Source organism: Ambystoma mexicanum, chromosome 6p (assembly GCF_040938575.1).
Source record: "Ambystoma mexicanum isolate Mex_15411 chromosome 6p, UKY_AmexF1_1, whole genome shotgun sequence".
Taxonomy (NCBI): domain Eukaryota; kingdom Metazoa; phylum Chordata; class Amphibia; order Caudata; family Ambystomatidae; genus Ambystoma; species Ambystoma mexicanum.
Genome location: NC_090935.1, coordinates 1,211,228,451 through 1,211,243,076, shown reverse-complemented (window position 1 = coordinate 1,211,243,076; position 14,626 = coordinate 1,211,228,451). Strand labels below are relative to the sequence as shown.

The 14,626-nt window shown below is 46.2% G+C and overlaps 1 protein-coding gene across 1 annotated transcript in view; it reads left to right on the top strand.

Annotated features, from left to right (window-relative positions):
• KIF27 (kinesin family member 27) overlaps positions 1–14,626 on the top strand; it is a 1,764,776-nt gene that overhangs the window by 860,641 nt on the left and 889,509 nt on the right. The window contains exon 10 of the mRNA XM_069625864.1: positions 889–1,094. Coding sequence (XP_069481965.1) covers positions 889–1,094 — 206 coding nt within the window. The remainder of the gene's footprint in view (positions 1–888; positions 1,095–14,626) is intronic.

Here is a 14,626-nt window from a genome sequence, read left to right as displayed (position 1 = left end):
GGAAGAAGTTCCTCATAAATTGGAACAACCTCGCTCCCATGGAGAAAGATCATTTGACAGTTGCGACACTAACTGAAATAGAAAACGAAGCACATGAAAGACACTACCAAAAATGGTGCTCTCTCAGAAGCTTCCCGAAAGTAAAAGCACTGTAAAATGGTTTGGTAATTGACTTGTAAGGTTAGTCTAACATCAACAGTATACATTATACTGGTGGAGTTTACATTCCAGGGAGAATCTATGTAACACTGTTATGAAAGAGAACAATGCATCACACAATTTAAGACCTATGTCTGCATAGGCATATAACTCTTCTTGTTCTTAGGTGTGTTAGCCAACTTCGGCTTTAAAACTGTACACAAGATGATGACGTGAGGAATCGCATGACGTGATGAATCTGCCTGCCATTCTCAGTGAGTAAAAGCAAGCAGATTCAAATCCATTGCAAATCCCTGTTGCAAGTGTCAATTACAGCAGGCATTTTCACTTACTGCTGTTTCAGGAGTGTGAAGGAAAGGTGCTTTTGCCCCTTTATTTTGTGCTTTTGAATAAAAAGGTTGAAAACTTAAGTGCAAACATTCACGGCCCCCAACAGTACAATTTAGTATTTTAATAAAATGTTCATGCTGATGCAACAGTTTTCCTCTGTTGAACTTCTTTCTCGAGGAAAGAAAACAATCGAGAAATAATTGTTTTGTATTAAAACCATTAAGTTCAGTAAGCTTGTTGGCATTTGCAGGTGAATAGTGGAATTGAGCTTTACTCTATTTCCTCATGACTTATGGTACCGCAGTGTACATACACAGATACCTACTCCAGTTGTTTTTTCTTAGCTTGTTATGGCTGAAGATCTGTTTTTCACTCTGTAATACATTTACCTCTTTTAAGGTAATGACGCTAAGTCTGTGAACCACCAATATGAATTAAAAATCTCACAGCTGGAACAAGAAGCAGAACAGGCCAAAACTGAGCTAGCTGAAACCCAAGTATTGCTTCAAGAACTTGAGAGCAAAGAACACAGAGATGCTTCCCAGAGAGCTAAGTTGCAGAAGGAGTTTCGTAAGAAAATGGATGCAGCAAAGCTTAAAGTGCAGGTAAGTCAGAGTTTGACTGGCCAATGTTTCTTGGTCTACTGCAATATCCTCTCATGTCCAGGGCCGATACTGCAACAGGACATGCACAATGTCAAAATCAATTGAACCTGTAAGAGCTTGCACAGTGCCATATAATTAAGCTTTGAATCATCAACGACCTTTATCACCTTATAGTAGATCTTTGTCCCTTTTGCCCCTCCCAGTCATATATTCATGAGGGCAAGTCTCTTATGGCAGACAACCATGCAAGCCACATCATTTTGTAGAACACCTTACTGAGTCCCTCCACTTAAGTGCTCGGCTAAAAACAGCCCTACTCCATCCTTGTGACTTCCTTTTTTGTTTGTCCGAAGACCGACTCTGTGCATGTAAGTATGGGAGGGTATCTGATGCAGGGCCTACTACTACGCCTTTCAGGATCTGTCGAGGTAGGATGATCGTCCTGTGACTGTAGCTGCACATGGGATATCACACCAAGAGAACAAGTGAAGGAGGCATCAGGTGTCCTGCGTATGCCGAGTCTGCCAAACTGAGCAGAGGTATGTTGAATGGTGCTTGGTTGGAAACCTGCTGTTGCAACATCCTGGATTCCTACTGCTCAGTAATCATTGATCCTCCATTTGGGGCAGACCCTGCCTTTTTCAGTGGAGCACCCCAGAATATTTTGCGTGCATGTGACCAAGAGCAGAGGCTGAGCCACGTTCACAGACACATGTATCAGGTACAGTAAGTGTCTGTTTGTGAGGCTTGGTATGTGTCTTATTTTCTGCCCCACTTGTCTGCCAGATGGGTGTCTCGACCATGAGAGACATTACAAGTATATTGTGCAAGGGGCCTGTTCATGTGCTTATAGATGGCACAATGACTGAATTGTTGTTATAGGCATTTGTCACCTACTTTCTGTAAAACGTGATGTTCTTAAAACTTCTTGACTGATCCTGATGTGTTCACATAATACCCTAAAGCCCAGTGGCTTCTAACGCATCTTTTTGCCTTCCATTGTTCCACTCCCTTCCTCCTGACGGCACCACTACCAGGTCCCTATTGCCCTATCCCTGTTCCACTGGTTCTTGCATAATTGTAGCCGCAGTCCCTTACTCTATTCCTGTTAATCTGCAAAAAAACATTTAAATTGGGCCAGAGTTATGTTGTTGGCCAAGGACTCAAGGAATATCCAGAAGGAGTTGGTGGTCAAAGTCCTATTGTTGGACTGCCATCATAAGCTTTAGTGTTAAGCCCCCACAGAGTGGGTTAAAAAGCTTGTGAATGTAGTAACAAAGTTATTTGTAGAACATGATGGAAACGGGTATACCAAATTATAGTGAATCAGCGTCAGTCATCTGGCTGATTGTATGGGGGAGTGATTTACAATTATTTGTGCACTCCCTAACATTGGGAGCTGAAACCTTATCGTCCACCGAGATACCTAATTCAATTTAATGTATTTTGTATGTTAGAACCCCAACGGGAGACTGAGGGTGGCAGCCTCCCAGGCAAAAAGGAAGCTCAGCACAGGGTCTTTACCTCATGCTAAAGCCCCTGTTCCAAGCCTCCTCAGAAGCAGGAGGCCGCCATCTTCCCAGCTGGGACAGCATGTAAAGGGGCACCGCGCTCCACTCCCCACCCCCAACTAGAATTTCCACATCTCTCAGCCGCCTCCACCCCAACCCACTTACCTGGCGCTTTCCTGTCCCTCGCCAGCATTGACAACACTCTGTGTTCCCGGCGCATCCATGTCGCAGCAGTGGCAACCATAGAGAGGGAGAATGGACTATGTGCAGTTCCCTTCTCCCTAGTCCATGGCGGCTATCTTGGTGTGTGTTTTTTTTCAAGTTGATAAATGAAAAACTCGCCATTACTGAATTTGGAGAAATAAAACACGATTAGACTACCTGAACAACGAGGTATAACCATGGGCCGACAAATATCAGCAGCAACCGATAAGAGCAGGAGGATACTTGTCATCAGATCTTAGCAGCACTGAAACAGATCAGACAGACGCTCCGACTGCTACCACAACGGTCCAGGAGGCAAGCACCTCAGGAATTGCCACAGGCACTACAGGAGAGAGTTTGGACCTCACACAACACATTTTTGTACAGCGGGGCACAAGAGGAAGAGGACAAGGAGAGAGAGGAAGGAGGCTGAAGGAGTCGGGGGATACAGACCCGACACCAGACACAGAGAACCTAGTCGTCAACCTGTCCGACAGGCACCTTACCACATACGAGACCCGCACCTTGCAAAAAGGATTAAAATACGTCCCCACATACAGTTCCAATCTCTTCAGTATGAAAGTTGACCTTTTCAAGTTCACACGCAAACTCACACTGAAGACCTTCTTTGCAGAACTACCCCCTAAAGAAGACAGCATAGACATGGATGAAACAGAAGACGATGACATATATACCGAGTTCAAACCTAAAAGTACCTTTGTTCCACCGATCACGGTCCCATCCATTGAAATCTACCAGAATATGGTTATGAGTGACCTTAAACAGCTCAAATATGGGATACCTAAACACTCCAATCCGAATAGATGTGAAATCTCTCAGATCAAGTCATTATACACTGATCCAAGCATCACCATACGCCCAGCCGACAGAGACGGAGCACTGGTCATATTCAACACAACCGACTACCACGCTGAGTGCATGAGGCAGCTTCAGGATTGTAATGTGTATGCTCCCGTAGACAATGACCACACTATTTACATAAAATCCAACATAGATAGCAAGCTACTCAAAGCTGAGGAATTGGATTGTATCTCACACAAAACCAAGATGTTCCTATCTACTACACATGCTATGGTACCCACCTTCTACCACCTCCCCAAAATACACAAAAGACTGGTGGGCCCTCCAGGCAGACCCATAGTAGCAGCGACAGGAGGACTGTTAAACCACTAGTTACTTACATTGATCACTTTCTTCAACCTCTTATCCAAAACACTCCTATGTATGTAAAGGATAACACACATTTCCTTCAATTACTTGAGACCATCAGATTTACAGATGAAGACATTCTCCTCACCATCAATGTCACCAGTTTCTATACTAGCATTCCTCATGACGAAGGACAAGAAGCTCTCGAATTGTTACTGCTACAGACTGACAACATTGGAACTGCTAAGAGTTTATGATCTTATTGGAATTCATTTCCCAAAACTCACTTCAAATGCAAAGACCAGCACTTTGTTCAGACGTCGGGCACCGCCATGGGTGCCTCCATTGCCCCAGCATACGCCAACTCGTTCATACACAGATTTGAGACCCTGTATATACTGCACCACCCAGCCTGGCGGAACTATCTTGTCAGATGGGTGAGATACATTGAAGACATTTTTGCAGTGTGCCATGGAATCCATGCCACTCTGTAATATTTCCTCATCTACATCAATGAGATGGATCCTAGGATCCAGTGTACTGCTGAAATGGGGACACCTGATGTACATTTTATTGATGGCAACATCTTAGTTAAAGATAAGGTAATCTCTACCACTCTCTGTACCACAGCTACTTATAGGAATAACTTCCTCCACCGGATGAGCTTTCATACTCCTAACACACTTCGGAACCTACCATACGGACAGCTATTAAGAATCAAAAGGATCGTGAGTGATCCTGAAGAATGCACGATCGAGTTTAACAAACTAGTACACAAAATCCCCGAGAGGGGATACCTCACACCAGATCCCAAAGCAGCCATCACAAGAACCGCCAACCACCCGCGCCAGCCACTCTTGATAACCAAGCTGAAAGAAACGGGTCCCCCGTTGGTATTCTTTTTCCAAATTCTCCTTACAGAGCCAGAGAGTCAAACAGAGCATTTACAGACACTGTGATATTTTAAGGAGTGGTGAAAGAACGAAACACCTATTTCCAGCACCAACAGTATTCGCCTACCAAAGAAGCGAGAAGTTAAGAGATCTGCTAGTCAACACCAGGGACCCTACACCTGCTAGCATCAGAACAGGAAGAATGGGGACCTATCCATGTTTGAACTGCAGTAATTGTAATAATATCACCAAAGGCCCCATAGTCTTTCACCCCTGCACAGGAGGAAAGATCAAACTCCGGGATTTTGCCACTTGTGCGTCAAAGTGTTATCTACTGTATTAGATGTCCATGTGGTATCTAATATGTTGGGATAACTAAGAGACGGGTGAGATTTAGATGGAACGAGCACACGTCTAATGTGCGCACAAATAATGTAAATTTAGCTGTGGCAAGGCACTTTCAACAACATGGACACATGGATGCAGATGAAATTCCAGGTCCTAGTGACATTGCACTCCAAAGGATATCAAGGTGGCATCACAAGAAGATGAGCCCAGTGAGAAGCATTCTCGGTACACCGACTTGAGTCCCTGACACCCATCGAGATGAACGAAGAGCTGAACCTACACTGTGCCTTGTAAAAAAATAGCAGTGTCACCATTCTACTTATGATTGTCAGATGAACTAGTGTCAATAGAGCCAGCATTCATCACTGTCTGCTCTCTTCTTTACTATTCCTCTTCTTTTGATGACGTTTTATATGTCTTCTGTAGTTTTATTCCACAGAACAAGAAAGCATGTCTTTACTGGTGTAGAGCACAAATTATATTAGTCATTTGAGTTGCGTATGCGAATAGTTGTCCCCTGCATGTGCTTTACATCCTTGCTGACCGTTGGTGCATTGTAATAAGACTTCAAGACCCATGAGTTACGGATGCAACAGAATATCATGATTTTGGGTGACGCTGTCACCCACATTTTCTTTGCAGCGTTTCTGACTGCTAAGGCATTTTAATAAGGCTTCAGGACATTACATTTGTCCGAATATTACCCAGTGATCAGGCACGGCAACTGTCGCCCCACTGGGACTTACAGGCATATTTTTAGATCACTGAATCATGATGTGCAGGCACACGTGACCAGCATGTCAACCACATTTAAGCAATTAGGGAGCACCATTTACTCTTGAGACCTCGGCACTCCAGCAGACACCAGAGCGGTTTATGGAGATACAATAAAACGCAGATTGGAAGATTTATTTTGTATACTGAATTAGAAGACCTTGAGGACAGTGTCATTACATAAACGTGTCTTCTCTCAGTACTGTTTTGCAGCGATAGGAGCGGCTGCTTTGTTTTTGTCGACTCTGCCAGGTGGTCCACCCACAGAGGTGCTGTCGATGACCGATGACCAAGGGGTCTACCCTGTCGACGAGCGCGACAACAAAAAAACATTTAACCAACGACAACTGCTCAACACTGAAAAACCACTTGTCGACGAACAAACATTTGTTGACAAACAAAACCCACTTGTCGAGGGACAAGAGACACTCGTCGACGGACAAACAACACTTGTCATCAACGGACAAGAAACACTCGTCATCGATGAGAAACACTCGTCGAAGAACAAGAACCCGCTTGTCGACTGACAAGACACTTTCCGCTAGCGGTGGACAAAAAATAACCGTCTATTGGGAAAACAAAACCAGAGATGACAAAAAACAGACAACTGTGGAAAAACATGAGCGCAGGCAGGAGCCTACAAGTGTTGAACCCACACAACTTCCACAGGCGCAATTGGACCAATCAGGTGCGAGAAACAATCCAGAACCACCCAATCACGGCCCGGTCTCTCCAGTCATGCCCCAAGATATCCTGCAGTGCGAAGTGGATTCTGAGTTTGGCGCCCAACGCATACCATCACCAGTGTTCTCACACTCTGACGAGTCCACAACCATGAGAACGCTCTTACAACCGCCTCCACCATTAAGATCACCACATCTCCCGCAGAGGCCACGGCATAGCCCAAGGGAACTAAGGGATATTCCTGTGGCACAACTGCAAGAACCCTTGCTAAATCCGCAATCTCCCCTCTCACTGCAAGTTCTGTCCACACTCCAGAATTACTGACGCAACTGGACACTAGACTTCTGGCTGGACCTCAAGCCCCAGTGGCTACACAAACACATGTAGCACAGCAATGGCACCCAGAAACGCCATGGGGGCCTCCCATAGATCCATAGGCACTTGAAAAACTCCAATGCCAGCCACAAAGGGCCATCTCTCCTCTGCGAAAAGCGGAAAAGAAACAAAAACACAGAGAGAAATCACTCTCCCCATATCATCGTAGCACTAAAAGGCAAGCGGCTTCCAGAGGTACAGGCTCTGACACAGTAGAAATATGCTGCACTGCCCAAGATGAAGGGAAGCTTACTGATACGGGCACAGATCAAGGCCCACAAGACACAACATCCATCACAACATCACCACAAGATGATGACCAGTGGGTCACATACGACGATCAGTTGGATGACCAGCCGGAGGAAGCCCCAAAACCATCACTGCTGATGCGAGATTGGGACTTTCCACTCACTCATAACAAAAGCTTGCCAGGAGGTTGTCCTCACATACATGCCAACCCTCCCAATTCAGGCGGGAGACTCCCGATTTTTTTCATTAAAAACTGTACTATTTGTTACTGTCTCCCGCCTTAAATAACAATGTTCCCAATGCATTCCTATGGGGAAAATGCATTCTCCCGATTTTGGTGCTGAAATCTCCCTCTCAAGGGATTCAGAATGTTGGCATGTCTGTCCTCATCCCCTCCGAGGAAAAAAAAAGAATGTTTTTTGTTCGATGATATGAACAAAAGAAGGAAATCGATGCTGGCAATTCCAATCCTCGACCATGTGTTGGAAGAGGGGCTCTGTATCAGGAGGCACCCTTTTATAGAGCCAGCGTTTAAAGGCAGGCTAGAGAAAAAGTTCAAGGCACCAGAAGCCACTCCCAAGTGCCTCACGTTGCAGCCTGCCCCCAAAGTCGGTTGTCTCAGTGCCAGCCAGCAGAAAGTCGCACACTCAGTCACGTAAATGTACTGTACCACCAGAAACAGAAAGCCGAAAAATGAATGCTCTGGGAAAGAAGGTACTTACGGTGGGGGCCACTACAGTAAAAGTGGACAACGCATTAGCCACCATGTCCAGGTATGACTGCAAAATGTGGCATAAATTGGCACCCATTCTGGAGCACTTACCAGAACAGGAGCATGCCGAAGCAATCGTTAACTTGAAGGAAAGAGAGGAGTCTGCGAACCATAATATCAACATCGCAGTTGACCTAGCTGAAACTGGGTTTAAACAAACAGAGTAGTGCTCAAGGATGGCTCCACTCTGCAGACTTTAGATCTGATGTACAGCAGAAGGTGCTGGACATGCCTTTCGAAGGCGACAATCTGTTTGGGCCCAAATGGATGAGACGCTAAACCTACAAACAAAGTATAATTTCTGTACGTTTCGAGGAGCAGCAGGAAGATCAACCTCATTGGGAAACGTCAGAGGTTCCAGGCATACTGGAACACCTCACACTATTCACAGGGATACAGGGAACCATCCCAAGGCTACAAAAGACCAAGAGAATGCTTCAGCAACAGCAGCGACAAGGATCTTCAGGCTCCCAGAGGAGTTGAGCAAAGCCTCAGGCATGACTGCGCGGCTTGGACAGCGCCTGTGGGGTGAAAAGTGGTGCACCATCTACATTGCTTGCGATAAAAAATAACAACGCTACAAGTGGGTATTACAAGTAGTCGAATCAGGCCACCTGCTTGAGTTCACAAAACAACCACCAAACATCCCACCGTTAAACTCCACAGCACATCTAAAGGTGGTAAAACAAGAGATAAAACAAATGTTAACAAAAATGCCATAGTAAAAGTACCAAAACAACAACAAGGGAAGGGGGTTTCCTCTTGATACTTTGTGGTACAGAAACCAGACAAAACCTGGCGCCTGCTACTAAATCTACACAGCTAAACAAGTTCATCAAAAAGCAGTGCTTCAAAATGGTCACCCTGCAACAAGTCATAAAAGCGGTACAACCGCACAACTTTCTGCACCAGAAACATCCACAGTATCTACGCTTCGCAGTAGCAGGTCAGCACCATCAATTCAAAGTGCTCCCTTTCGGGCTAAAATCAGCGCATCGAACATTTACCAAATGCCTGGCACCAGTCGCGACAGCACTCAGGAAAAAGGGCCACAATGTCTATCCATATCTAGACGGCGGGCTAGTGCGAGCACAGACCGTGGAAAACGCTCACACCTCCATTGCAGAAACACAGCTCTTACTGCAGCAATTAGAATTTGAGATAAACTTCAAAAGATCCTCTCTATCGCCTTCCAGGAGCCTGGTTTTTCTGGGGGCTCACTTTGTAACATACAAAGCACTAATTCGCCCCTCACGACGCAGGATAACACTAAAAGCAATTATCCCTCTGTTCAAACCGGGAAAATTGTTATCAGTCAGGAAATGCATGGGTCTCCTAGGGAATATGGCCTCCTGCATTCCCCTCATACCGTACTGCAGGCTGAACATGCGTCCGCTGCACAAATTAATCCGCAGCAGATGGTCCCAGGTCACAGGGCCGTGGATGACAAGCTGCAGATTACAGAGCAACTAAACACCAACTACAGTGGTGAACGAAATCAGACAACATCAGCATTGGATGCCGTTTCAAGACCCCACTCCACACAACACAATCGTGACCCTGTCCGCTGGGGTGCACATTTGGGCTCTCTCCACATAAAATGAAAATGTACTGGAACCCAGGGCAGTAGGCTGGGCCCTGAAATCATTTCAACCAGTACAACAGTCTATGGTTCGGGTATTAACTGACAACACCACAACTATGTACTACCTCAGGAAGCAGGGGGGTGCCGAGGTCCCTAACCCTCTCCCAGGAAGCACAAAAGATTTGGCATTGGGCCATCGCCAACAGAATAACGCTCCAAGCGTTTCACCTACCGGGAATAAACAACAAGGTGGCAGAGAGCCTCAGCAGATCTGCCAGCCAGTGCCATGAGTGGGAACTATGCAACAGACAGCTCCAACACATATTCTCTCAGTGGGGACATCCATAAGTCAACCTATTTGCGACAAAGCAGAACACCAAATGTGCACGCTTTGCCAGCAGAACACAACGGGGGTCAATGCGGAATGCATTTTCCTTCACGTGGACTGACCTCTTTACCTATGCATTCCCACCTTTTCTAATTATCTGCAAAGTGATCCAAATGATTCACACATATCCGTGCACGGTGGTGCTCATAGCCCCAAACTAGCCAAGGCAAACATGGTACTCTGACCTGGTTCACATGTCCAAAGGCCAGCGGATTCCTCTCCGCAATCAAGCCGACATAGTATTTCAAAGCCACGGAAAAGTGCTGCATCACGACCCACGGTCACTTAAGTTGACTGTGTGGCTCCTGACCTCGCAGACTTTGGACACCTGAATTTATTACAAGAATGTGGAATATCCTAACATCAGCACGGGCTCTGGCCACAAATCGTATCAGAGCAATTGGAAGAGATTCTGTGCCTGATGCGTGAGGCAGGAAAAACTTTTACCTCTTTCAACAAGCCCATAAACTATCCTACTTTGCCTCCTATCGTTGGCTCAAGGAGTACTTTCGCACACCTCTATAAAAGTACACCTGGGGGAATGCATTGGTGGCCATTTTCAGGTACACTAGGAAAAGGGGGAAAACGCCATTCTTCAGTGATAATCTAGTCAAGTATTTCCTCAGGGGGTTGTTCAGAACTTTTCCCCCAGTGAAAAATGTTCCACTGCAGTGGAGTCTCAATATTTTCCTGTCGGGGCACATGAGAGAACTGTTTGAACCGTTGGCGATAGCACACCTAAGAATTTGACAAGCGCTCACGGTCAAGGAGCCATGCTTACGTTTCTACAAAGACAAGGTGGTCCTTACAACCAACCCGCTGTTTATACCTAAAATGCCTTTGGCATTCCATAGACATGCATTGGTTACGCTACCCGTCTTCTTCCAGGAACCAAAGATCCTGGCAGAAATTGATCTGCACTCCGTAGACGTTAACAACGCTAACATTTTATCGACACAGAACGCAATCCTCAAGAAATTCCACTCAACTGTTTATCGGCTAAGTGCATCTGAGCAAACTAAATACCATTTGCTAGTAGGAATTGCAAGGTTGAAATCCTCTAGCATATCCTTCTATCACACCAAAGCTAACAAACCACTAACTATGCCCGCTCAGGCCCATTCAACAAGAGCTACGGCGGTATCAGCAGCAATGTGCTCAGGGGTGTTACTCAAAGACATTTGTCAAGCATCTACATGGGCCGTGCCGCACACCTTCACCAGGCATTACTGCCTCCAAGAACAACATGCTGCTGATGCCAAAACAGGGAAGGCAGTCCTGCAGCATCTATTCAAATAAGGTAGGCTTTTCACCGATATCCTACCACCACCTAAGTTCATACTGCTTTGAAATCTGTTCTTAGCATGTGAATCTATGAAAGATCCAATGCTGGAGAAGGGTTAGGTTTCTTACCTGTAACTCAATTTCTAATGGATTGTGTCCTCCCAAGTATTCCTCATCTTTGATATTCGATATCCAGCTTCAGCTGCTTCAGTAATCTGTTTCGGCAGAGGGCGTTGTGCGTCGATGCAGTCAACTCGATGTACCTCGAAGGCCTCTGTCTTCAGGATGATGTAATTGAAGGCATATATAGCATGCGCAGCGCCCGTTGGCTTCAGTTCCGTTTTTCCACGAATGCTATCGCTTCAAGAAATACAGCGCGCTTCATTACTTCATACGCAAGTATGTCTTCTTCGTTGACACTGACTACTCCAAAGACCACGTTCAAGAAGTATCGAAATTGTGATTCGAAAATGTCATTGACTGATCCACACCGTATATGTCTATGGTCTCTCTGGGTGGAGCATAAGAACTTGGCATGCTCCAACTGCCAGTCGATGACAGAAAGGCCCTGAAGGAGCGAAAGGGGAAATTGGCGGTGGGTTGAAACCCCAAAACATTTACCCCGACCAAAAAACCTTCGACCGACAAGTCGAGAGGCGACTCTCCTCAGAGGAAGAAAGTCAAACAATTGAGATCGAGGAGTGGCTCTCACCACTCCTCATCGTCGTCGAGAAAGTCTAAAAAGAGGCACTATAGGTCGCTTTCTTAGACTGCATTGTCGGACACCTCCCCTGAGAGGGTATTTTGTCCCACAAATAAATCGACTCCTGCCAAATGGCAAGCATTTAGAGCAGAAATGCTGAAAATATTAAGCCATGCTCCTACCGTGCCTTCCAAAGAAGCCAGTAAGGAAAGGGCTTGACCTAAATCCCACACGCCCCCAAGCCCAGGACGAAGGCCTGATCCTCATCGAGAGCCGTCGAGGCATCAATGCGATTGAAGGATCCGTCGAGCCGTAAACATCAGCATAAGTCGACATCATCAACGCTGGCTGCGCCTTCGACGCCAGCTAGGCCCTTGACATTCCTTTGACACCGATGGCATCGACGCCAGCTGTGCAATCGACGCTCGCTGCGCCCTCGACGTCAGCTGTACCGTCAACGCTGAGCGCCCCGTCTGAACCCATGGCGCCATTGAAAAAAGTTTTGACGGCTCCTAGAGCATCAAATCCACTATTTATCAAACCCTTGATGCCTGAAAAAAATGTATGTTCCTTTACCAATCAAAGAATATTTTAAGTCCCTTAACTCAATATACGAGGTGAATGAATCCTCAGACAATGATGCACCCTTTGGTCTCCATTTAGGCACACCAAATGTGCCTGAAAGTTTCATTTCTGAGGAGTCCAGGTTGAAAGACCTTTATGATAATCTACAGGCGCCCGGTGGGGTGGACATCTCACCCGAGTTAGATTTTGGAAGACCAGAGGCTGGGGAACATGTTGATGCTTTATATAGACAGCTAATGTCCAAGGTGGTGGAATATATAGGGTGGAGTAGGCCTCCGTTACCATTTGAGCAGGATGATCTGATGGACATCCTGGATAAGGGTCCACAGACAGATCCTATATTACCTTTCCATATTGCTCTCCAAAAAAGGGTGGCAGCGAATTGGGAGATGCCAGAAACCAATACAGCTGTGAATAAAAATCTGACCAAGAAGTACCGCCCTTCCAGTAGTGATCTCGACTATCTGTCTAAACATCCTACTCCAGAGAGTCTGGTGGTAAAGGCAGCTACCGCAACTTCTAAGCAAGCAGCTTACACTACCATCCCTCCAGATAGGGACGACAAAAGAGTAGGTGGTTGGGCAAGGAAGGTATTTTCTGCATGGAGTATGGCACTCAGCCAACTCAACATGTGCCCTTGCAACATTTTCATTCACTCTATCGGACTGCATTTCCATGGCGGAAGAGCACATTCCCGAGGGGGATGAAAGAGATGGGTTCTTGGCCATAATTATAGACAGCAAAGAAGCCATGTGTGTGTCTCTTCAGTCAGGTCTGCATTCTGCTGACAGCATCAGCAGAGACATGGCTACTAGCACCGTTCTACGCAGATTTGCATGGTTGAGGAAGTCGGGTTTTGCACCGGATGTGCAATCCAGACTCCTTAGCATGCCCTTTGACGGGTCTCACCGTTTTGGCAACAAGGCTGACGAAAGTATTGAAGTTTTTGACCTCTAAGGCGGCAGCCAAATCATTAGGTGCCGCTATTAGGCAGCCTCAGCCCTTTTGCCCTAGTGGACAGACTTGGAGGTGTAGATCTTTTCGCTACTACTCCTCTGAGGCCAAAGAAAGTTTCCTCGTGGTGGACGAGGAAGAGGTGCGAAGCCAGCTCAATCAGGGGCATTTTTACCATCTGCCACTTCATCAGCCGCTTCAAAACCTCTGAAGTGTTGAGTCACAGTTCACCAGTGTGGGGTCGGGGGGGGACAGATTGTCTCAGCAACTAGAAGAATGGTGAGACATTACTTTGGATGCTTGGGCATTGGAAACCATAGCCCACAGGTATTGCCTTCCTTCCATACAGAGACCTTAGAGCAATCCACCGGGGAACCACTCTTTGAGGATTCCAGATCCTCTCCTTGTGCAGGAAATTTTAACCCTGCTAGAGAAAGGTGCTATAGAAACTGTCCCTGTAGCGGAGAGGAACAAGGGATGGTATTCTCCATATTTCCTAATACCCAAAAAGGACAGAGGACTAAAACCCATCTTGGACTTGAGATACTTGAACAAGTTCCTCAGGAAGCCAACATGGTCACTCTTTCTCAGATCCTTGAGCCCCTCCAACTCCAGGATTGGATGGTGTTATTGGACCTTCAGGATGCTTATTTTCATGTGCCAATCCATCTCAAGCACAGAAAATACCTGAGGTTCGCAGTTGGCGGTTCTCATTATCAATTAACCTCCACTCGAGGGTTTTCACCAAACTGATGGCGTTGGTGGTAGCTAGTCTCAGGAGAGGGGGGATTCATGTCTACCCCTACCTGGGCGATTGGCTGATCAGGGCGCATTCCCCTGAACAAGTCCGGGATCATCTCAACGTCACCTGCCACCCTCTTTGCAGACTGGGCTTCTCCCTCAATTACAAGAAGTCCCATATGACAACTTTTCAAAAGTTCCAGTTCATCTGAGTTGTACTGGATTGCATCCTTGGGAAAGAGCTCGCCACCTGAGGTGAGGACTCCAGCCATTCTACAGATGGTCTCCAAATTTCAAAGTGCCCAGCGTCTC